The following is a 26321-nucleotide window of genomic DNA, read 5'->3' on the forward strand; positions in this document are numbered from 1 at the left end:
CCCATACAAATAAAATCTAACTTGCTAGATACCGCAGCTCTCATTAATATCTCAAATCCTTCCGTGAAATCCTCCAAACGAGCACTTGGTGGTTTATAAACCTCACTTACAATAAGTTTTTTTTTGAATCAATAGCCAGTTCAAGAGTAAACGATTCAACCTTACCCTCTATCCAAACATCGACATCCCCCCTTTGACGGCAAAATATCCCATTTTTTACAAGGAATGCTAGACCTCCCCTTAACATCAGCTCACGGTTTTTCACAAATAATTGGTAACCTGGAAATTGAAATGAAGGCAGAAAATGCTCAGAAGTCAAAAAAGTCTCGCAAAAACCAATAACATCAAAATAGCTATTAGACAGATCTAGCAAATGCAAGATATCATTATAACTTGTAGTTAGATGACAATTCCAATGGCATACACTAAGAAAATTCTCACTTTTTTTCCATGACGACGACGTAACTGGAATATATTTACTCGATCTTTGGCAATCAAAATCAATTGCAAAATAATCATTTGCTATTCCATCGCGAAGTATATCATTCAGTCGAAAAGGGTCAGATTCAAATTTTCGCAACCGATTCATGCCATTCAACTGATCAGACATATAGTACGTAAATAATCAGTTTGCGAATCATTATAAACGCATAGTTAACCTATATGAATATTTTTTTTTTTTGCAATACGGGGACAGGTGGAATAATAATGAAAAAAAAAAAAAAAAAAAAAAATGGGTTCTCCATAGGGGGGGGGGAGAGTGGCCAACAAGACGAATCATAAGCAAAACAATGGTAAAAGAAGATAAGCAAGATAACTCACAAAAAAGAAAAGATCAAACAAACGAAGACAAAACAATAAACAAATAAATACTACAAACGAGAAATAAAATAAGATACTAATCTAGAAGGTATCTTCAACCTTCCTAAGCCTCCTAGAAGAAGCTTCACCTGGTGGGCGAGCAAAAATACGGCCTTGGTCCGACCAAACGTTCTTTGCTCCGAACTTATCTCTAGCACTGTCCAGGATAATCTTGCGCTGCTTCGTGAGATATTCATTCACAAAAACACCAGATTTCGCTAGCTTAGACTTCGCTTTAAAGACAGTATGCGCAACATCTTTATTAGAAAATTTGACAATCACAGGGGCAACTCGACTTTCATCACTAATCTGAGCTGTAGGGTTGGGTAAGCGAAAACGTTGCATAGAAAGAATTTGATCACTCATAAGAGCACTCAAGCCCATTTTGTCCTTTATTATATTGTGCATTGTTACTTTAAGGTCAACACCAGGGGCCTGTTTGACCCCTACGAATACAAGGGAATCAAGCTGAGCTTCTTGTTGATACTCGTCAAGTCTATCTTCCATTTTTGTAATACGATTTTCCAGCGACTCTATTTGAGCTCTTAACCCCTTAAGTACTTTGCCAATTTTATCAAATTTACCATTCTATTCGACTGATAATCCATCATAAACTTGGGATATTATCTGTTCAGCAGTAACTGGGTTGATACTATTTTTTTGTGCTACCTTTTCTGTGACCAATTTCCCGATATCATTGAGCATATTTTGCTTTGTTTGTGCTAACTCTTGTTCCGTAGAAACTAACTTTTCAACAAGAACAGCTACCGATGATTTTTCAGAATTTGAGCCAGTTTGAGCGGAGGGAGCTTTTTTTAAATACTGTAAGTAGATATCCGGGAAAATCTCCAGCTCCTGAAATGCCTTATTCACGCTCCGTTCAGTTTTATGTGATGCTTCTTTAGACTTTTCCGCATAGAGAACTAAATTTACTTCTAAGACTGTCTGAAGATCATGGGATCCATAACAGAAAACTAGAAACTTTGATGCTTTTTCTGATTGGGTGTTAACGTCTACAATTCTTACTGGCCAAAGCGGGTAATTTCTAAATTTTGCCAACGCCAAATCCCCTTTCTTGAACTTGCTCATTTCAAACTTCAGAACTGGCTAACTTAACTCACTCCTCCTTCCTCTCGTTTCTTTTTCTTTCCTCTCCCTCTCTCCTTACATTCAATTTAAGTCCACAGAATAACAAATATGTAAAATCAATAGATGTTGACACCTTGATAAACCGTCACACAAGTTTTAATTAAAACTGGTATTTTGCCAAATACTGCGAGATCTAGCAAGTGGGATTAAAATTCATACCTCAGACTATCAAGTCTGTGAAAATGAAAAATAATCCGATTAGTTTAGATGTTGACACCATGAAAGCTATTTCAGTACTGAAAGCTATTTCAGTACTGAGAGGGCAATAGGACGAATTGGACGCCTCAGAGGTTAACCTTTGACGAGTTGGGATATATTCGTTGTGACCTTCGTCGTTAATCAAACAGTTCGTGGTAACAAACTGTAGTAAGGAGTGACCCGGCTCAATTGTAAACGAAATTCTAAAAAACGGAACTTCGACGCTAAAAGATATATCAAAAGAATTGGATTTTTATGCTGATTTTAAATATTTAAGTTTCATCAAATTTTGTCTTTGTCATCAAAAGTTACGAACCTGAGAAAATTTGCCTTATTTTGGAAAATAGGGGGAAACACCCCCTAAAAGTCACAGGATCTTAACGAAAATCACACCATCGCATTCGGCGTATCAGAGAACCCTATAGAAAAATTTCAAGGTCCAATCTGCAAAATTTTCCTATTCTAAGTAAGACTCCTTTTTGGGGGTTTACTTGAAGGTGGAACTTCCATGTTGGCCAAGTTCGGATCCAACATAGCTAAAAATGGAGAGCCCAAGGAAGATGATGCTAAGACTGGTGAACCAAAAACTTCAACAGGACTTCTCTTTCCTCGTGACACACAGGGAGTTTCAGTATTTCAGACGAATCAGAAGTGTCTGACTTGAGGGGATCCTGGAGCAGCAAAAGATGATCTTCATTGGATACAGGCACAGCGGTTATAATACCAGGATACGAAGAACGAGGGCAATAGGACGAATTGGGCGAATTGGACGCCTCAGAGGTTAACCTTTGACGAGTTGGGATATATTCGTTGTGACCTTCGTCGTTAATCAAACAGTTCGTGGTAACAAACTGTAGTAAGGAGTGACCCGGCTCAATTGTAAACGAAATTCTAAAAAACGGAACTTCGATGCTAAAAGATATATCAAAAGGATTGGATTTTTATGCTGATTTTAAATATTTAAGTTTCATCAAATTTTGTCTTTGTCATCAAAAGTTACGAATTTGAGAAAATTTGCCTTATTTTGGAAAATAGGGGGAAACACCCCCTAAAAGTCATAGGATCTTAACGAAAATCACACCATCGCATTCGGCGTATCAGAGAAACCTATAGGTCCAATCTACAAAATTGTGGAATTTCGTATTTTTTGTCAGAAGACAGATCAAAGGGTGCGTGTTTATTTGTTGTTTTTTTTTTCCAGGGGTCGTCGTATCGACCAAGTGGTCCTAGAGTGTTGCAAGAGGGCTCATTCTAACGGAAATGAGAAGTTCTAGTGCCCTTTTTAAGTGACCAAAAAATTGGAGGGCACCTAGGCCCCCTCCCACGCTCATTTTTTCCCAAAATCATCGGATCAAAATTTTGAAATAGCCATTTTGTTCCGCATAGTCGAAAACCATAATAACTATGTCTTTGGGGATGACTTACTCCCCCACAGTCCCTAGGGGAGGGGCTGCAAGTTACAAACTTTGACCAATGTTTACATACAGTAATGGTTATTGGGAAGTGTACCGACGTTTTCAGGGGGATTTTTTTGGTCTGGGTGTGGGGTTGAGGGGATGGGGCTATGTGGGAGTATTTTTCCTTGGAGGAATATTTCATGGGGGAAGAGAAATTCAATGAAAAGGGCGCAGGATTTTTTAGCATTACTATTAAAAAAAACAGTGAAAATATAAACATGAAAAAGTTTTTTCAATTGAAAGTAAGGAGTAGCATTAAAACGAACAGAGATTATTACGCATATGAGGGGTTCTAAAAATACTTTAGCATAAAGAGCGAGGTATTTAGGAGGAGATAAATACTTCGCTCTTTATGCTAAAGCATTTTTAGTAATTTTAACTATTTATTCTACGGCCTTTCTGATTCAGGGGTCATTCTTAAAGAATTGGGACAAAACTTAAGATTTAGTGTGAAGAGCGAGGTATTAACAAGGGGACAAACCCCCTCATATATATAATCAAAAATATAAGAATATAAAAGTTTGTTACGTAAGTTAATTCTTAAGTTACCCATATTTTTTACTAATAAAAACGTTCGTTAAAAATTAGAAGTTCGAGTTGCGTTTTTAAGTAACTGAACAATTGGAGGGCAACTAGGCCTCCTTCCCCACCCCTTATTTCTCAAAATCGTCTGATCAAAATTAAGAAAAAGCCATTTAGCAAAAAAAGAATTAATATGTAAATTTCATGTTAATAATTTATGTACGGAGAGCCAAAATCAAACATGCATTGATTCAAAAACGTACAGAAACTAAATAAAAAAAAACTCGTTTTTTTAACTGAAAGTAAGGAACGACATTAAAACGTAAAACGAGCAGAAATTACTCCGTATAGGAAATGGATTGTCTCCTTCGCAATCCCTCGCTCTTTACGCTAAAGTTTGACTCTGCCACAATTCTACTTTTTATAACAATTAAAAACTAGCGTAAAGAGCGAGGGATTGCGGAGGGGACAACCCATTTCATATACGGAGTAATTTCTGTTCGTTTTAATTAAATTCATTAACATTAAATTCATCATTTTACCAGTCGAAATTTTCTGGGCGCGTCTAATAAACGACTGACTTAACTGTAGTATGTGACCTTTTTTTTACCTTGCATATCCGATGTCTCGAAAAATTAGACCCTAGCTTAGTATCTTGAGTGGATTTACTTACCCGGCTAATTCTAAAAGACTAATACGCAATCTCTTTTTCAGGCTTGGGGGACCGGACCCTTTAGACTATGTAAGTATGTATGAAAATCAAGGCAAAATAGAAGATGGAATACCCCCTCATTGGCATTACATTAGGTAGTTACCGACTTGTTCTTTTTTCTTTTTTTATGGCACTTGGTATTAACCAAGTGACATATAGCAATCGCAAATTCTGTCAGTCTGTCTGTCGGTCCTGGTTTTGCTACTTTAGGCATTTCCAGGTAAGCTAGGACGATGAAATTTGGCAGGCGTATCAGGGACCGGACCAGATTAAATTAGAAATAGTCGTTTTACCGATTTGACCATCTGGGGGGAGTGGGGGGCCACTCCGCTCTCTTTGGGTAGTTGGGGGGGGGGGTGGTTAATTCTGAAAAATTAGAAAAAATGAGGTATTTTTAAGTTACGTACGGGTGATCAGATCTCAATGAAATTTGATATTTAGAAGGATATCGTGTCTCAGAGCTCTTATTTTAAATCCCGACTGGATCTGGTGACATTGGGGGGGGGACCTAAAATTATGGAAAACGTTTAGATTGGAGGGATCGGGATGAAACTTGGTGGGAAAAATAAACAGAAGTCTTAGATACGTGATTGACATAATTGGAACGGATCCGCTATATTGGAGGGGGGGTAATTCTGAAAAATTAGAAAAAGACGTATTTTAACTTACGAAGGAGTGACCGGATCATCAGGAAACTCCATATTTAGAAAGACCTCGTAACTCAGATCTCTTATTTAAAATCTCAACTGGATCCAGCGTCATTGGGGGGGGGGGAGGACCGGAAATCTTAGAAAATACTTAAAGAGGAGAGATCAGATTGAAACTGGATGGGAAGAATAAAAACCTGTCTAAGATATGTTACTGACATAACCGGACTGGACCTGCTCTCTTTGGTAGAGTTGGGGGGGTAATTCGGAAAAATGAGGTATTTGTAACTTATGAACGGGTCACCAAATCTTAATGAAATTTGGTTTTTAGAAGGATCTTGTGCTTTAAAGCTCTAATTTGAAATTCCGACCAGATCCTGTGACATTAGGGGGAGTTGGAGGGGGAACCGGAATTCTTGGAAAACGTGAACATTGGGGTATTTTTATCTTACGAATAGGTGATCGGATCTTCATGAAACTTGATATATATAGAAGGATCTTATGTCTCAGATGCTCCATTTTCGACTTGAATTGGATCCGGGGACATAGGGGGTTGGAGGAGGGAAACAGAAATCTTGGAAAACGCTTAGAGTGGAGAGATCGGGATGAAACTTGATGGGAAGAATAAGCACAAGTTCTAGGTACGTGATTGACATAATTGGAACGGATCCGTTCTCTTTGGAGGAGCTGGGGGGGTGTTAATTTGGAAAAATTAGACAAATTAAGAAATTTTTAACTTAAGAACGGGTGACCGGATCTTAATGAAATTTGATATTTAGAAGGAATCCATGTCTTAGAGCTCTTATTTCAAATCCCGACCAGATCTGTTGACATTGGGGGGAGTTGGAGGGGGAAATTTTGGAAAACGCTTGGAGTGGAGGAATCGGGATGAAGCTTGGTGGATAGAATAAGCAAATGTCCTTGATACGTGATTGACGTAACCGTACTGGATTCGCTCTCTTTGGGGGAGTTGGGGGGAGGGGTTCAGTGATTTGGCGAGTTTGGTGCTTCTGGACGGGCTAGGACGATGAAAATTGGTAGGCGTGTCAGGGAGCTGCACAAACTGACTTGATAAAGTCGTTTTCAAAAACTCGACCATCTGGGGGGCTAAAGGGAGAGGAAAAATTTGAAAAAATGAGTTATTTATAACTTACGAGTGGGTGATCGGATCTTAATGAATTTTGATATTTAGACGGACATCATGACTCAGAGCTCTCATTTAAAATCCTGACCGGCATTAAGCCTCTGATTTTCCTTTTAAATCAATCTATTGTTTCTTAGAATTTTTAAGAGCTCATGCCATATGAGCTCTTGGCTCTTAGCTCTTCTTGCCTCGTTAAAAGTGCCATATGAGCTCTTAGCTCTTGTTTTTAATTAATGTCCAGTTTTTGTATTTGAGACACCCAGCGCAACCTCTGTGCTTAATTTAATGTTTATTTTTAACAAATATTGTTTGTTTATCTTTTGTAACGGACTTTTCTTTTCTAATTTGTTGTTTTATTTCAGGTAGTTGATCTTCAAACTTAGACAAATTAAATTATGGTTCATTGGTGTTTCAATTAAATTTAAAAATTGGTGTTTCAAAATTAGAGTAGTTACAAAAGATGTTAAAATCATTGACGTAATTGGTAAATTAATTTCCAAAAAGGGCAGCTTAATTAACCAATCCAGTTGAGGAAGGCATCATTACTGTTTAACCAACAACAATTCTATTTTTACATTGTGCGGGGAAGAAGAACTGGGACCTCCCCCCTGACTTACTCCCTGGCTGCACTACTTATTGTCTTATTTTCATACATTGAACTGTTTTCCTATTCTAAGTAAGACTCCTTTTTGGGGGTTAAATTTTGGTGGATTGAGTTTTACAGGCTTTAATTACTTTGATCTGGTTTAATTTTGCTGATTTGAATCTTCTGGGGGGTCAAATTTTATTTAGGTTCAATTAGGCTGATTTCTTTTTTTGGCCAAGTTTTACTGGACTGAATTTTGTTTGAATTGAGGTTTGTTAAGTTTTGTACGTACTGAATTGTGTTTGGTTTGTGTTTTGTGGGGAGTGAATTTTGTCAATGCCTTCTCACTGAATTTATCCGGATACTTGTATGTACGTTTGGTGCTCCAGTCTTAATCTTCTCAGATGAAGAGAAGAATGTACCTCAGCATCTGCTTTTTTTTTAGCTGGGATCGTTTTGATTTCAGCTACTTTGGCAATTCATGAAACCGCTGGTGTTTCAGTGCTAACCGATGTCGACGCTGCATCTTTATCGGGCGTTTTATTAAAAATATCGACGAATATCTTTTACTGCTCCAAATTTTAATATTTTTTTTCCGCAAAAGATTCATCTAGAGCAGTGGTTGGCAAACTTATTAGCCAAAGAGCCAAATATAAACATTGAAAAAAAATTTGGAGAGTTTTGAGCCAAATCAGCTTGTTTAGTAACTTTTTTTGCACTAAATAAGTAGTGCACTAAATAAAACTATATTTTATGCTTATTAAATATTTATTAATGCAAACAGTACGTTTGCATCTCCTTGTAAAATTTGAGTAAGTCAGGTTTGTATGTTGTTGTTTTTCATTTTTGGCATGATTCCAAGTTCTCATCAATAAGACGACTTCAGTTTACTCTTGATAATGTTCATGCTTGAAAATGATTGTTTGCAGAAATGATATGTGCAGAACCGAAAAGGGAAAGAACGGCTAACGCGAGCTATTTCAACTGATCGTAAGAGTCAAGAATATTATTCCAAGCGTTAAACTGCTCATATCTTCTTTCTCCAGGTCATTCAAAGCAGACCACTCGTGTTGTGAACTAAGATCACATTTTTTTTTCTTCTCCGCTGTTTTCAATTCACCACAAAGACGTTCAAATTTAGAGTGTCGTATCTCCTTGTTGTTGTTTTTTTTTTTTTAATCCAGCAGTTTTATTTCAAAGCTACCCATGTCAATTTCAAAGTAGAAAGTTTCAACTCGGTGATCGTAGCATTAAGAGGATCTTTGACAAATGCTAAAGCTGTTTTGCTGTTTTTAAATTCCTGAAACCTGCTGACAAATGCTTCCCTCATATTTGAAATTATTGTTTTAAATGGTGTTTACCAATAAAAAAATCATTTTCTTGACGATGCTTCAGCAGGCTCTGAAAACGAAAAATGTTTCCCTTTCAATATAACGAGCAAAAATAAATATTTTTTTCGAATGTTTTTGCTTTTTCTAACATGGAAAAAATTAAGTTTTCTTTCCCTTTATGATTAAGCTAATTAAATGAAACGTAACCCGTCTACCATGATCTTATGTCCATGAGAAAAAAGTTTTGATCTACTGATCGTCGGTTAGTTCTGGACATTGAACGCCCTTCTCAAGGAGAAATGCATTAATTTCTGGAAAAAGGGGACAGGAAACGTTTTTAAACGTCCCGTCTTGATAAAAAATGTACTTTGTTATGAGGCAGAAGATCGGTGTACTCACTCTCTATTTCAAACGTAAAATCTTCGAATTAGTGATGATTAAGAACTAGCTAAAAAGGACTTGATAATTATAATCACTAATTCCATAAATCTAAAAATTTCTTCTGGGAATGTTTGCACACGAAGCCTTTCTTGATCAATGATAAACATATATATCGTGATTAATTTTTTCTTTCAAAATAGAAAAAAAAACTTTTTTCTTACGCAGGTCATACTTTTACCCCATCTTTTGAAATTAACGCAATTTCATCGAGGGGAATATAATGTTTATCCATACACTCAATTACAGCACTTTTGATATTTTCTCAATTGTCCGACCTTTCGAGTTGTAATAATCCTAAAAAGCTCTTCTTTGGGGCCTGAATGAGACAAATCTTACAAGATGTGAATCATTTATGTTACAAGACTTGTCAACTGCTATTGATAAAGTCGAAACTAATTTCAGATCTGCCATATCCTGTGTCGAACCATTCGACACAGATTCGAACTATTCGAACCATTTTTAATTGTTCTATCTTTAATGGTTTTGGAAGACAATGGTAACTCTTCGATTCTTTTCAAAATATCTGCTTTCTTATTAATTTTTTTTAATTAAATAAAAAATTGTACATATTCTCTATTATAGGAGAATTTTAATTTATCAAAATAAGATGCAATTTTTTTCCTACCAAGTTTTTTTTAATGGAAATATTATTTTGCCTTCCGTGGATATTTGTGCCACAGTCACTCTTAAGGGAACATATCATATGCGGCTCAGGAGCCGCAATTTGCCGACCACTTATCTAAAGTCAACTTCTCTTTTATTACTGAATATAAAGTTATATCTATCACAGACTCCATTTCGACATACTAGACTCAATTATAGTCATTTATCATATTGCAAAGCGGCAACGAAAGGGGTCTTAGCCAATGTTATGCTGTGACCGTATTTTAACATCAGTTCTTTTTAGCTACAGAAACCTGGTATGTATCCTCTCAGTAATTGGTCTTTTTTCTTTCTTCGTTCTTAAGAAACGGTTTTAATGCAATTATAAAGTTTTGAATTTGCTATATCAAAATGTCCTCAAAAGAGGCAAATTTTGTCAGGCTCGTATTTTCACCTTTTGTAAATTCTCCGTGGGTATTTTACTTCTGATAGTCTGGAATTGCATGAAAAAAAATCCATTTGTTCGCTCCCGTGAACAATCTTATATGTTTCCGACTTCTGAGTTTTTAAAAATCCATGTGTGCTATTATAGCACACATGAATAGTACTGCTATATCAACTTGGTTGTGATTGTGCTGCCGAAATGCATTTTTTGTGTAAGAATATATTTTATTTCAATCCAATCTCTTTCGACTCTTAAAAAGGACACTACAAGTTTCAATTTTGAATCGAGTGAGCCCTCTCTCAAGTTTCTACGGCTAACCACTCTACACAAAGTTGCAGGGGGGATGCATGGAAGACATATTGGTCTTTACCGAGTGCCCCCAAATATGGCTGCTTTGTTTGTATGATACACAGGGGTAGCCGGGGTGCCTCGTTTGAGGGGGGGGGCAGTTGTCCCCCAATAATATATAGAAAAAGTATTAAGCATTCCATGCCCCTTGACTATCCTGATATGAACCCTTCGTGCCCCCCCCCCAGTAAAATGCTCGAGATTCGCCCCTGGTGGTCTTTCGGCCATTATGAAATCACTGGAATTGAAATGCTTACGTGTAAATTTAGATATAGTTTGGTCTTGTAATAAGTTTTGACATGGTTCTGAATTTTAAGTATATTTTCTATCTTTTGTCACGTCATAAACTAAAAGAGAATTATTCTGGAAAATAGCACAAACCGTATGTAAATTTTGGGAATGCTGAGGTTTGGCTATCGCCACCTAGTATTAATTTCAACTTAATATCCTTAGCCGTTTGTGAGATATTCCAGATACTTCCTTTCGACTATTTGAACTATTGTGTCTTTTGATTCAGTTCAATACCCCGCTCAGCATGCCTTGAAAGTTTTAACTTAATACCCTTAGCGGTAGGCCCACGTGAGATATTGCAGATACTTCCTTTCGATTTTCGCACAGAGGATACAGCCTTTGGCTTTTTTGAAACAAAAAAATTGAAAAGTGATTTTCCTTATTGTTTATGATGGAAGCTGTGGTTTTCCTGCATAAGGTTCTCAACTGTGGCTATTCCAATGGTACGATTTTCATATCGATCCGATACCATTTCTTTGGATTATCAGGATATCTTTTGAAATTCTCATATATTTGTTTTTGCAATAAACTTGTATCATTAAGACTGATCGACATCATAGTTACCACTGCTGAATCAGCTTCAAATGCCAATTTTTGTTACTTGACAGTTTTTTTGTGGTTACTATGGGGCTTGGTGAGCCATGATAATATGATAATATTAACAAATATAAAACGCTTGAGGTCACTTAAGTAGATGGGGAAAAACGTATTCAATATTCAAAGGCTGAATTATGTAGGGCATTATTTTACATGACTTTGTACTCTGACTTATTCTACTGCTCTCAATATCTTTTGTATTCATAAAGTTTATTCATATAAAATCACTACTAATTTATATTTATAACAAGTTAAGTTAAAATGAAAAGTAAAAGTGGTTCAAGAAGAAGGATATGTTGCACAAATACAAATATGTTGCGCAAATTATCTCCCCGCAAATACAATAGGAAGTGTTCAATTCTAGCAGAGGAAAAAAGTCATGACAAAAAAATGGAGTTGCGGGGGATCGAACCCCGGGCCTTTCACATGCGAAGCGAACGCTCTACCACTGAGCTACAACCCCTTCAAATTTATACATTAATCATCTGTTTTATGTTTAATATTTTGAAGAAAGTTTCAAACTATCGTCCAGATGTTATCATTAATTATAGTTAATTGTTTATTGTCTTTTAGTGCAGAAAGAACTAAGATTTTAGTCTCTTTTGCTTAGTATGAAGATATAAAAGCTTGAATGAGTTCAGTAACGTCAATAGGGGGGGGGGCAAATATGTTCCAATTAAATCAGATATTTTTAAGTTAAAATACGAAACAAAGTATTTGAATGAAAAATACTAAAAAAGATATTTATCAAAATCTAGGAGGTGGACCGATGTCGCCCCCCCCCTTACTAATCAGATATTTTATGTGACTCAATTATTTGTGGATTTGAGCGGAAACTCGGAAAATTCGAAGGTTGAAATAAAACTCGCAAGTTTGGTAAAATTCTAGTTAATTGACTTCTTGCTATCTCGGAAAGGGTTTGGGTTAGGAAAATGAAACTTTCAGGGATGGGTCTACAGATTAAAGTATATCCTGGGAAGGTATTTTAAAGTACCCACCTCCACTCCTACTCCTTCTAGAGGGCCCTGAAATTTGCCTACATGACAGGTAAAAAAATTTTGACAAAACGATATTTTACCTTAATTTTCAGTTATTAGTTGCTTTTTCGCTGCCTTTAGTTCTGAAAATGCAATTTCTGTTATTGGAGTAGAATTTTGAGCCATATCAATCTTGTATATTGTACCATATCAATTTTGTCGATGTTGAAGTAGGTACTTGAAACAAAATGGACGAAGAATTTCGAAAAATTTACAAACCACTTGGTGCTCCGTCTTATTTGGTGACCTTGAAACGAGCAAGCTTGCAATTCAAGCAATCAAGCTAAAAACTCAATGAAGATTTGAATAGCAATAACACACTAAGTGCGATAAACCACTCGAAAGAAGACAGCCTAAGTTTACCAAACCAGGGAGGGCCTACCCGTCATCATAATCATACCTATAAATTTCATCTTTGAATTAATCAGTGGCGCCATTTCAGAAAACCTTAGGGGGGGGGCCAAAAATCGATTTTGGGCCCCCATCCAGCCTTAAAAATTTTAAAATTTTCGAACATGCCTTTAGGTACCGTACTACCTTTGGGGTTCGCATTTTGCAGCTTATTTAGGGACCAAAAACAGTACCAAAATAGAACATTTACTGTATAAATCAGAAACTTACGTACAGTTACTTCAGCAATGGATATCTCCTTTGCTTCATTTTTGCGAAGTCGTCGACAAGCTTCTCAAAATTGAGCTCCTTCACTGCAGCTTTCTCAGAGAATATAAGCAGCAAATGCGAAAGTCGCTCGTTTTCCATCGTTGTCCGGAGGTAGTCCTTCACAAACGTCAACACAGAGAAAAAACGTTCATTTGAGCACGTTGTGAGCGGGAGTGTGAGGACTACCCTGACGACCTTAAGAAGCTCAGAATAAGCTTCTTTCAATCCTCCGAGGCGTTCGAAGACATCTAAAGCGTTTGCCGGTTTCTGTGGAAGCTGCGACACAAATGCACGAGCTATTAAAGCTTGACACTTCAGCTGCATAGTATCGATTCCCGCCTGATCGAAGTATGTCGCGATCACAAGAAGTAAATCTGAGTCCATAAAATCTTTGGATTTGGGGTTAAGGCAACGTGTGGCTTCTAGCACTGGCAGCTGGACAGAAAAACGCTCTTCAAACTCATTTAACACTCTGTCCAAAACCTCGTAGAACTCTCTCCGCATTTTGTCTTCCGTTGTTGTGCTTTCGGAGTCAATGTTGTGCTTTCCAATTGTTGTTGTCGTCAAATAGTCTCTTAGTCTTCCGGATATCTTCTGAACTCGTTTTGATTTAACAGGTATGGCTGAAGAGAGAGCACTTGTTTCCGACAGATCAGCTCCGACATTAATGGCCATCTCTTTAGACTTGCCGTATAGGACACGAAAATACTCGTCATCACGCATTTTCCTCAGTTCGTTCTTTGTTGCACTGATTAAAGTGCAAGCTTCTGAGATGACCAGATCTGCTGCCTGTAGTTGTTCAGAAAGAGGGTTTATCACTGCAAGAACTTCGTGAATGACATGCAAACTGAATATGAAGGGAAACGACTCTAGCTGGTTCTTAAGGCCCGTAGCTTCTGCCGCTGCCTCCCTGTCAGAAGATTCTTGAACTACTGACAGAACTGCGAGTATGCAGTCATATCTAACCAGGATCTTAGCCACTGATCTATACCAGTAAGACCAACGTGTCACTACTGTCCTTTCAAGCGTTAGCACAAGCACATTCGCAGTTTTCTGGGCTTCGACGAACAACTGGTATCGAGTGTTGCTGTTGGAGACGAAACTGTAAACTGTTTGCAAAACTGAAAATACTGATGAAATTCTTTGTATTTTCTGCATACAATCGCCAATGACAAGGTTAAGTCTATGGGAATGACAGTGTGTGGACACCGCTTGTGGTGCTTTTTCCCGGAGACGGGCCTGTACTCCTGAAAAGTGTCCGCTAATTACACTGGCCCCGTCATAGCACTGTCCAACACACTTTGACCAGTCAAGGCCGATACCCTTTATTTCGTTGTAAATGAAGTCGGCCAAACTCTCAGCGTCAACCTTGCGCATGTGGTAGCAACCTTTGGCCCTTTCTTTGATTTTCAGGTCATGAACATAGCGCACTAAGATCGCGAGTTGTTCCTTTTTCGAGAGGTCTTTTGTCTCGTCAGCAAGAACGGCAAAATATTTTGCTTCTCTGACTTCTTTCGCGATAGAACTTTTGATTTCATTTCCTATGACCTCAATGTAGTCGTTTTGTTACTCGTGTGACATGTAATGGCCATAGGCCTTACGAGAGTTTTTCATCAAGTCCGGGTTGATTTCTGTTAAAAGATGTACTGTCTCTACGAAATTCCCTTGATTGGCACTAGACTCCCCTTCATCATGGCCACGAAACGCAAGACCTTGCCGTCCAAGTAATGCTGTAGTTTTTAGTAGAGCTTTTACGTATTGTCTATTCTCTAGTATTTCCTTTTCGCGTTCTTTGGAGAGGCATGACGCAACAGATTCGGCCGCCTCCGTCTCAATAGCTTTAAACTGAGTCAAAGAAATGGTACATGCTTTGTGTCGGTCGCTGTTTTCGTGCTGCCGTATCAGTTCAGAAATGTCTTTCCACTTTCTAAATCCTACGTCAATGAATGCTCTAGCTCCATACCTTTCGCCTGATCTTAGCGAGGATCCACTGAAATGTCGACAATTGAAACAGAACACCGAGTCCTGTTCTTTCGAATATTCGAGCCATGGGTATGCCAAGAAATAGGAGCTGTTAAATTTTCGTGTGCGATTCCCGATGGTAGTGGCGGGATAGTCAGTCAAAACTGGTTGGCAGGGGTTATCATACGGGTTCACGGACAAATCGGTACTGATTGTTCTGGAAGCTATTTCCTCCGTTTGTGGTTCGCGCAGGTTTGTCTCCTCAGAAATGTGTCTCACGTCCAGGGTCTGCTCGTTTGTCGGTAAAACTTCGGTTGCCGATGGGTTGTCCCTTGACGTCCCAGCATCACTATCCTACAGAGCAATCAAGTTTTAATTAAAAACAAATTAAAAGTGATGTCCCAGTTACTTCTTTTACCAGTACTTCGCCGATAGTTATATTTCTAGTTTACTAAATACTCGACAAAATTTGCAACTTGGATGTGTCCTCTTGTAAATTATTAAGTTTCATCCAGATGGGATAGTTATTCGAAGTATCAAAGAATAGGTCGCTGAGTATTCTTTTTTTATGGCACTTGCCCTTCGGCCAAGTGCCATATAGCGATCGCAATTTCTGTCCGTACGACAGAATTTCTGTCTGTCCTGTAACTTACGAGTGGGTGATCGGATCTTAATGAATTTTGATATTTAGAAGGGCCTCGTGACTCACAGCTTTTATTTTAAATCCCAACCGGCATTAAGCCTCTGATTTTCTTTTTAAATCAATCTATTGATTCTTAGAATTTTGCTAGAGCTCATACCAAAGTGAACAGATCCGTTCCAATTATGTCAATCACGTATCTATAGCTTGTGCTTATTATTCCCATCAAGTTTCATCGTGATCCCCCCACACTAGGCGTTTTCAAAGTTTTTAGACCCCCCCCCCCAATTCCACCCCACTTTAATGACTCTGGATCCGGTCAGAACTTAAAGTAAGAGATCCGATTTAGGAGGTCCTTCTAAATATGAAATTTCATTAAGATCCGATCACTCCATCGTAAGTTAAAAATACCTAATTTTGTCTAATTTTTCAGAATTAACCCTCCCCCACCCAACTCCCCCAAATAGAGCAGATCCGTTCCGTTTATGTAAATCACGTATCTAGGACAACTGCTTATTTTTTCCACCAAGTTTCATACTGATCCCTCCACTCTAAGCGTTTTCCAAGATTTTAGGTCCCCCCTCCAACTCCCCCAAATGTCACCAAATCCGATCCAGATTTAAGATAACAGCTCTGAGACATGATATCCTTCTAAATATCAATTTTCATTAAGATTCGACCACCCGTTGGTAAGTTAGAAATACTTCATTTTTTCTATTTCTTCCGATTTGACCGCCCCCCCCCCCCCACTCCCCCCAGATGGTCGAATCAGGGAAACAATTTTTAATTTAATCTGGTCTATACGCCTGCCAAATTTCATCGTCTTAGCTTACCTAGAAATGCCTAAAGTAGCAAAACCGGGACCGACAGACCAACAGAATTTGCGATCGCTATATGTCACTTGGTAGATATCAAGTGCCATAAGAACCAGGACGTGAATTGTACATAATTAACATAGAAAACAACACAAAATTTAGAGCAAGCAACAACAAAAAACATAATCAATTCAACTACGAAGCTATAATCAATTAGTTCGTGGTAACGAACTTCAAGTAAAAAGCGACGCGGCTCAATAGTAACCGAAACTCTAAAACACGGAATTTTGATACCTATAGATGCATCAAAAGAATCAGATTTGTACGCTAATTTCAAATATATAAGTCGTATCAAATTTAGTTTTACCCATCAAAAGTTACGAGCCTGAGAAAATTTGTCTTATGTCCGAAAAAAGGGAAAAACACCCCCCCCCCCCCCTGAAAGTAATATAACCTTAACAAAAATCTCACCATTTAATTCAGCGCATCACTGAACTTTACTGCAGGAGTTTCAAGCTCCTATCTGCTAAAATGAGGAATTTTGGATTTTTTTGCCAGAAGAAAGATCAAGGACGCGTGTTATTTTTTTTCCAGGGGTGATCGTATTGACCCAGTTGTCCTAGAATATCGCAAGAGGGCTCATTCAAAGGTAAATTAAAAGTTCTAGTGCCCTTTTTCAAATGACCAAAAATTTGGAGAGCAACTAGGCCCCATCCCACCCTCTTTCTACCCTAAGTCACCTGATCAAAATTTTGAAACAGCCATTTTGTTTAATATATTTGAAAAATCTAATAAATATGTCTTTAAAGATGTCTTAATTGTCCAAAGTCTCTGGGGGAAGGTGTTCAATTTGTGGACTTTGCCCTTTTTTATAAATAGTATAGGTAATTGCGAAGTATACAGACGTTTTCAGTTTTTTCTGGTGGGGGGGGGCAGCTCGAGCAGAGGAGGTTATGTAGGAGGATCTTTCCATGGAGAAACTTTTCATAGGGGAGCTGAATTTTCGATCAAGGGGGCACTGGATTTCCAAGCATTATTAAAAAAGAATAAGAAATTAAATGAAAAAAAAGTTTCTTCAACTCAAAGTAAGGAGCAGGATTGAAACTTAAAACGAAAAGAAATTATTACATATGAGAAGGTTCACCCTTTCGTCAATACCTCGCTCTTTACGCTAAAGTTTTTTTTTAGTACTTTCAAAAGAGATATTTATTCTAATCAAACGGCCTTTGAGATTCAGGAGTCATTCTTAAAGAATTGGAACCAAATTTGAACAGCGTAAAGAGCGAGTATTGACAAGGGGGTGAACCCCTTCATATACTTAAAAATTGCTATCCGTTTTGAGCTTTAATGTTTCTTCTTACATTCAGTTGAAAAAACATGTCTTTTTTATTTCATTCAATTAAGTCCAATGTGCTATTCAATTTTATGTTTTGTAGGTTTTTATAGGTTTTATAGGTTTCTGTGATACACTTCTTTATTTATTTTTTTGTTTATGTAGGATTACCTTGCAAAGCTATCATTCCCTTGATTCTATATTTTAACCTAGAATCAATAAACACAAAATATGATGCACGAGTACTGCTGTCGGGTGATTAAACACTTTTTGAAGCAAGGTAAACTGAAGCTAGCCATAGTAATTCATGCGGACGAAAACTTTTTAGGTTTGAAATTTCTTATCTTTGTCGCTTTTTGTTCTATCTTTCCTCTTCAAAAGAAGAAACTCAACAAGATTTGTCTGAGCATTATCTTATAAACAGTTCTTGGTAACGAGCTGTAAGTAAGGAGCGACCCGGCTCAATAGTAACCGAAACTCTAAAAACGGAATTTGATACCAATAGATATGTCAAAAGAACTAAACTCTTATGCTGATTTTAAATACATTTTGTTAAGTTTAGTCTTACCCTTCAAAGGTTACAAGCCTGAGAAATGTGCCTGATTTTCAAAAAATATTCTGAAACACCCTTAGAACTCATATAATCATAATAAAATCATACCATCAGATTCAGCGTATTAAGAGAACCCTATTGTAGAGGCTCCAAGCTCCTATCTGCAAAAATGTGGAATTTTGTACTTCATATTAGAAGAAAGATCACGGATGCGTGTTTATTTATTTATTTTTTTTGCCCAGGGGTGATCATATCGAACCAGTGGGCCAAGACATCGGGAGAGGGCTTATTCTAACGGAAATTCAAAGTTCTAGGGCCCTTTTTAAGTTACCAAAAAAAATGGAGGGCAACTAGGCCCCCTCCCACGCCATTTTTCCCCAAATTCCCCTGACCAAAAATCTGAGATAGCTATTTTGTTCAACATCGTTGAAAGGCCTAATAATAATGTCTTTGGAGATAACATGAAACCCCAGAGCTCTTGGGAAAAGGTCTTCAAGTTAAAAAATGTGACCATTGTTTACATATAGTATTTCTTATTCGGAAGCATGCATACATTTCTAGGGTGGGAAGGGGAGGACGATTTTTTTGGCTGGGGGACTTAGCTCGGGGAGAATTTTCCATGGAAAATGAATTTTCTAGGGGATGAACTTTTCAGGGGAAATTGTGTACTGGAAAAATTTTCCAGAATTCCTATACAAAATTTCTTTATATATCTTGCTTTCTATTTACTGGCTCAATTTCACGCTTGGAAGTGTTAAGGGTAATTGTCCCAGTAAATTTTAACCAGGATTGTATTGTTCAGAGGATGTTTCCAAGGGGGATTTCTCCGTGGAGGTGAAGCCAGATTTCCTGGCTTTATTTAAAAAATGATCAGAAATTAAATAGAAAAACAAGTTTTTTCAACTGAAATTAAGGAGCATTATTAAAACTTAAAAATAACAAGAATTATTACATATACGAGGGGGGTTGCCTCCTCCTCAACACTGCGCTCTTTATCCTAAAGTTTAAATTTTGTCCCAATTCTTTAAAAACGACTCCTCAAACACAAAGGGCGTTTTATTAAAACAGTAAGTAACTTTTTTACAAATGCTGAAAAACTTTAGCATGAAGAGCGGGGTGTAGAGGAGGGGGAAGACCCCCTCCTCTATGGGGGCACTGTGGGGGACTTGGGGGGGGGGGGTCCGGATTTCTGGCAATTCCGCGAGATCGGTACTTCCTGATGCAATAGGACGATGAAACTTGGCAGGCATATCAGGGACTCGAACAGACTAACTTGAGATTAGTCGTTTCCCCGATCCGACCATCGTGGGGGGAGTGGAGGGATGGGAATCCGGAAACTAGTGGCATGCATAAATTTTAAACGGGTGATCGGATTTCAATGAAACTTGGCAAGTGGAAAGAAATATCGTTTCAGATGTTCCATGTCAAGTCTGGATCTGATCCGATATTTGTGGGGGGGGGGGTGGAGGCGCCCACCGGGAAACTCGTGAAATACTTGTAGTCGAGGGATTGGATAGGGTACGCTCCGATTCCAGTCGAACTTGATGGACGGGAACCGGAGATGTCAAAGATGTGACTTTTATTTTTTCAAGTCGTGTTCGGCCACAGTAGGGGGCCGGGAAATTGTGTGGCTCGCATATGGGTCAAATGAGTGCAGCGATTTAAATGAGACTTGGAATGTAAAGTAAGCATATGCCCTAGATGACATATTTTACTGTCCGAACCAGATCCGACCACGGTCAGGGAGGGGGGGGGGATTTATTGAAAAATGCTGAGATTCGAGTGAAACTTGATAGGTGGTGAGACAAGATGCTCTAGATGATCCGTTCACGAGTGTCCGAGCCAGATTCGGCCGCGAAAGGGGCAGCTGGAAGGAGGTACCGGAAACCATGTTGCACGTCTAGGGATTAAACGAATAGGTTTATTGTGCTGAAACTTGGAAGTTACAACAGTCATCTGCTCCAGATGATCCGAGGCGATGCCAGACATGCACCGACTTGAGTGAAACTACATATTCTATTTCTAGCTCCGAACCGCATTTTTGGGGTGGCGGGTGTGGTTTGTGACGGGCTCATCTCCTTTGTTGTACTGCCTACTCGTAACAAGTGCCATATTAGCTCGTAGCTCTTGTTCTAGTTCGTTCAGTAAGATTGGTCGACGAAACAAAATTTAAAATGTGGTAGATTTACTTACAGTCGGTTTGAAAAACGAAGCCAATCGTCGTTGCATCTTTATTTCTTCTTCTTTCCTTTGGGCTTTTATTTTCCTTTTTTTGCACCACTCGCACCGGATGAACTCATGTTTCAATAATCCGATTTGAACTTGAACACAACTCAACACTGTTTCACGGTTCTTTATTTGATGAAGGGTAACGAGAAACTAAATACAAAACTGGAATGACACCCTGGTCTGGATACCCTCTTTTCCAGATGTTAGCCTACACATAAATGTGCCGACTGACGGGATTCATTAATCACTGGAGAGACTTCAATGTCACAGAAGTACTCCGAGCCCAGAAAGGACTTTACAAACCCCTGCCAAAAGGGTGACCATAAATTAATTAGGGAGAACGGCAAAAACAGGATACTTTCTTGAAATGCAATAATCGTCGAGTATCTTGAATTTGCTATTTAGTAATAATTCACAGTAGAAATACGGTAAAAAAAAGAGAAAAAAGTAGAACAAGGACGAATAAACAAAGAATTACGTGGTTGAAATTGGGCCCATCCAGAAATCAGGGGGGGGGCATGGCCCCCCTTCCCCCCCCCCAAATGGCGCCACTGGAATTAATAACTCTGGACCAGGCACATACACAGAAATTTTGGTACTTATCATAGTGACCCCACTCAAGAAGTGAACTTTAGTTAATCCTAATGAAAAATACCCAAACACGATAAAAATGTAACACTTTAGGAACAAATTTGGACAATATATTTGCAAATTTGGGGAGGGATAAAGCATAGCGGGTCTGCATGCAAAATGTGTTAGCTGCAATTATTCTGCATATTATGAAATAAGAACTGTTTTCTAAACTGTTTTCTAACTCCATGCTGTCCTATTACTTTCCCTCCCCCTTATATGCAAATATATAGCCTAAACAATATAAGTCTGCTGTATTCTCTAACCCGTCACTTGTTTTCAACTGAGCGTAAGCTAATTGTCTCTAAATACAGACAGATGAAACCGGTTTCTTCTCGAGTTTTACACAGCGTAAACCTTGAGTGGGGTCACTATAACAGATGCGTACTGACATTTTTTCGGGGGGCCGATAAAGCAGAAAACAAGACCCTGATGGTTAAAAATATAGTAATTTCAATAAGAAATCTCCAAAAGTTTTGGAAAATTTGGGACTGGAGGGGTCCTTCTTGATCTTGGATCTAGCTCTTGACGTGAGCCCCGTTTTCAGGCCATCCCACATACAACGCTGAGTTACAAGTGGGCAGTGTAGATTTTCGTGTTTGGGTTTTTCAAAACCGATGCTCAACCAAACTAATCTGGTGCGTTCTAATTTTGAGGAACGTGCGCCCAGTATGTTAGGGAAGAAAACATACGTAGTACGTACATGAAAACGCTTTAAAGTTTTGCAGGGTTGGACTCGAAAACCTGTAAACCATTTTTATCGAACCCGACTCAAACACGCTTCAAACCTGGTACCTGAAAACGGGACATTTATTATAAAGGAAAGTTTCCCTAAATGACATTTTACCTCACTTATCTGACGTTAGTTTTTGAATAGCCGTTGGTAATGGTGTTAAAGATAAGATAAAGTAAAATATGTCGTATTTTTAGACCCTGAATTTTAGATATTATTTTTAAAATGAACGTTAATACATCCAGGTCAATCAGCATATGGTTGATAATTCCAATTTTAAAACAAAATCAGTAACATTTTTTTATGATCCAGGGCTATGCCGATCCATTAGGGAAGTTAGGGTCCTTTGTGTGGTAGTAATTATTATATCTGGAAAGAGCGTTAGATGATAAATCGAATAATATGTTTATGTGTCAGCTAGAGAATTAATCGAAAAATCGGCAAATTTGCCGCCAAACGTCTCTAAACTGAAAGTTAAAATGCTTTGAATTGTGTACTTTAAGTGTTTCAATGCCAGGGAAATTTTGTCTGCCCCAAAGGGTCCCTCAAATGAAAAAAAAATTATACAATAAATTGTTGGGTACAAGAGCGTGCTTTTCAAATGAGTCAGTCAAGCATTTATAACTATTACTTATGTTTCTTATATGATTTTAGTTTTGGGCTATCTGACTTGCATGGAGATGGAAGGGTTCACAGATTTTCTGGTCCAGGTTTTCCCAGTGGTTTTGGATTTGAACTTTCATTTCGTCTGAAGAAGAAACCAGAAGAAAAATCTCCTCCAACATGGCCCGCATCGCTAATGCAAGCTTTAGCTAGATATGTTTTCACAACAGGTAAATTAATCGGCTCTTAAAAAGGTTTTTTTTAATTAGCTCAGAGAAAAATTGACCCTGTGTTAAATTTACTTTTCAGTACTGCTCCATTGTGAAATGGTCATATGTCCAACCAAACAATCCTGCATTACTAGAACCCAAATATCATTGATAGTAAATATAGTAACACGAGACTGAAGCCGTTTATAGTGATTAAACATTAAAACTTTACCAGGCTTTTTGGCTTTTTAAGCTACGTATAAAAATGTCAAAGTTTTTTCTCCATACATAAATGGAAAATCATTAATTTGTAATGTTTTGTTTTTAAGTCAGTGTCACAATATTATAAAATAATGCCCCAGGCCGAGACCATATCTCCTCTCCTGAATAGGAATTACCCTTCCGCCCTTACATTGTAAACTTTGATCCCCACCCTAACGATTCCACCTCCCACGACTCAAGCTTATCATCCTTGTAAAGATCTAAGTTTTTCTAATCCTGATCTTTTCAACCTCTTCGTTCTGAACCATTCCTTTCTGTACCAATGTGAAGCCACTTCTTGCCACTTTCAACCTGGCCCCTAAAATAAAAATAAGGTAATCAAGTTAAAATATCTTTTCCCAGATATCCCCTTTTGCCCTAACTGCTAAGTAAATCAGGATTTAACTTTTCAGAAACTGAAGATTGTATGTTTTTCTTGATTCCCCTGCAAGCTATGTTTTCACTACAGCCAAAGCTCTTGCCCAAAATCTATTCAGATTGATATACTGCTGTTTTGTGATCCTTGGTGATCGTTTCCTCTCGAGCTTGGCAGCTCCGTCTTTCGACCCATGTACACTTGCTGTCATGACATGAAGTTTCCGGTTTTTTGTGTTGTCTGTTTTTTTACATTTTTTTAATTCCACTTTGACCTGTTCAGCAGCAAATCGAATGAAAGGAAAGAAGGAAAGATAGACACTTAGATTTATATATATAAATTTAAATTTAAATTTATTAAATTTAGATATAAATATATATATAGTTAGATATATAGCAGATACTCGATTTCTTTTTTCAGTAGCACAAAGAGTTTTGGCAACTTATAAGAGTAGATATTTGCGCTAATGTTTGAAAGAAAAACCATCAACGCCATCTAGCGTAATTTTGTCCTATTATTTCACTAATAAATTCCAAGAAACCCCAAAGGGTAGTTTGCTCTTTTTTTTTCTTCTTTTTTTTGCCGACAAAAGAAAACAAAGGAAGTGATAATCAGGCCTCGTTTTGAATCTGTCTCAAGCCTTAGTAGCCCCCTTACTAGGGTCAGCACTTTATAGACAGAAGTCTCTGCTTACACAAATTTGGAAACAAAACAGATTTTTTGTCTGTTTACAAAAAATGGTTTCCAGGCTTATTCCTACCTTTCTATTAGCAGACTTTAGGATCGAGTTTAGTTAATCCTGTCCATTTAGCTCTGTCTACGCATCTAGTATCTCTCTATATCTCAAAGACTCAAGTGCTTGAACTATACTATTTCGTCGTTTTTCTTTAGTACTTGCGTTCTTTTGAAAACTAGCTGTTAAAGGTTTTTTCATTGTTTTTTTTTTGTTTTTTTTTTTACTGATGGTACTTTTATTTATACTGATGGACTATTATTTATAGACAATGTTCTTCAGCCTGGTGATCATGTGACATGGCATTGTCCATTAGACGGGTCTACAGACGGTGAAATAAGACATCTATTAATGATAATGGACAATCAGTTTAGGGTGATTGAATCGCCTTTTGGTTCAGTGAGGATGGTGCAAATTGTTGGAATTACTCAGGATGAGCTCAAAGCAGCTCAGAAATGGAATGGTCTTGGTGTTGCTAATTTATTACGTCAAACCAACGGGTGGGTCATTAAGCTTTCCAATGTACTTTTCATCAGAGGCGTAATTTTCTATGGGACAGGGCGGCAACTGCCCCTCCCAGGCCTCTGTTTGCCCCCAGACCCCAGCCCCCCCCCCCCTCCGACTGAAATTTCGTCGGAATTCAGATAAACCTCCATAATTCAAGAATCAACAGAAGCAGATCAGTTTTTTTGGTACAAATTTACATTTTTAGTATTTTTATAGTACTAAATAGCGCCTTTATGGTACCAAATGAATCACTTTTTTAAGTTTTTACTGTCATTTTCCCTTGATTTTTGAAAATTGGCTCAAACTTTGCCTCTCCCCCCCCCCTCTCCAAGATTTTGACGAAATTACGCCACTGATCTTCATGTGCCTATGTTCTAAACCAGGGAATTGATCATGGCACTGTTCATGGTGCCTAGGTATTAATTACGAACTATAAACTATAACAAATATCTTATATAATTTTCGTGTTTTTTTTTATCTACATATTAAATATATTTCAGCTGATGAATAATAAAGTTATACTAATAGTTTAAAGAATTTGTTGGTGGACCATCTCAATTCGGTAGTTTGAGCTAGTTCACATAACACTGTTGGTTTGACTCCCGCACAGGCTACGATTTTTATAGCAAATTTTCATTATATGTATAATAATTATTACAAAATAATATCTATCTGATCTTATATAATCATCCCGTATTAGAAATAATCCGATATCAACCGCTGTTTAAAATATGTTCCATGAGCTGGTGTATCGAAAGCTGCTTCCAGTGGCTGTGGGGGTGTTAAATGTTGAATGGGTGCGAATATATTAAATGCTTAGCTTATCTCAATAAAAGAGAAAAACTTTCAAAGAATATAATGTTAAATACTTTCTACTTCTAAAAAAGTAAAGAGGTAATGGTAAAGTTTGATAAAATGGTAAAATAAAGTTGGGTCCCATGGCATGTCCCAGGAAGAGTCGGACACAATCGGCTCATTTTAAATGAGAACTTTTCGTAATTAACAGAAATAATTTTTAAAATAGAATCAGTTTTTTACGAAAAACCACATTTTTCTATAACTCTGTAGTAGCAAATGTTATTAGCATTTTCAGAAAGGTCGTGTGGTATGTTTCTGCAAAACTGCTATTAGCTTTACTAAATAAAACTAGGACCATGGAGCTGCACTACCCCCTCCTCCCCAGGTCTACGGAAAATGTAGCTTAATATATTCCTTTAAGGTATTTTCTTTTTTTTTCTTTATAAACATGCTCTTCTTTTCTTTAAAATAAAGAATATTATATCCTTTTTTTTCTTCTCTTTTTGAACCTACAGAAAGTTTGGACCAATCTGTGGTGGTACAAAAATAGAGAGCCACTGTCGACATCCAAAATCAAATATCAAATATATTTAACTATGACTTTATGGCGCAAGATCTAAACACACGAGGAAAGACTTACTTGTAGCGTCGACTCCGGGACTGTTGAACTTTAGAGTCATTCCTCTAAATATTGAAGGTTTTATTATGGGTTCCACATTTCTAAAAATTTTCGTATCCTTGTACATTTGTCCTTGAATTTATCCATTTACTTATAGACTTGCCATAAATTTTTGAGAAATTAGACACAAGTCTAAACCGGCAATGGTTGGAAAAAAAAAATGTTTTAACACATCATTCCAAGATCATGTGACAGGATTTTATGCACTGCATAAAAAAAAATGGAATTTAT

At 37.6% G+C, this 26321-nt stretch overlaps 1 protein-coding gene and 1 non-coding gene across 3 annotated transcripts in view; one reads left to right on the plus strand and one right to left on the minus strand.

The window, feature by feature from the left end:
• The window catches only part of LOC136030077 (suppressor of fused homolog), a 62175-nt gene that overhangs the window by 9622 nt on the left and 26232 nt on the right, over nucleotides 1–26321 (plus strand). For both annotated transcript variants that reach the window (XM_065708724.1, XM_065708725.1), the window contains exons 3-5: nucleotides 4902–4994; nucleotides 22579–22757; nucleotides 24375–24606. In XM_065708724.1, the coding sequence (XP_065564796.1) occupies nucleotides 4902–4994; nucleotides 22579–22757; nucleotides 24375–24606 (504 nt within the window). The remainder of the gene's footprint in view (nucleotides 1–4901; nucleotides 4995–22578; nucleotides 22758–24374; nucleotides 24607–26321) is intronic.
• On the minus strand, nucleotides 11724–11795 carry Trnaa-cgc (transfer RNA alanine (anticodon CGC)). Its single transcript has one exon. It is a non-coding gene; the product is annotated as a tRNA-Ala (tRNA).

Source organism: Artemia franciscana, chromosome 8 (genome assembly GCF_032884065.1).
Source record: "Artemia franciscana chromosome 8, ASM3288406v1, whole genome shotgun sequence".
Classification (NCBI taxonomy): domain Eukaryota; kingdom Metazoa; phylum Arthropoda; class Branchiopoda; order Anostraca; family Artemiidae; genus Artemia; species Artemia franciscana.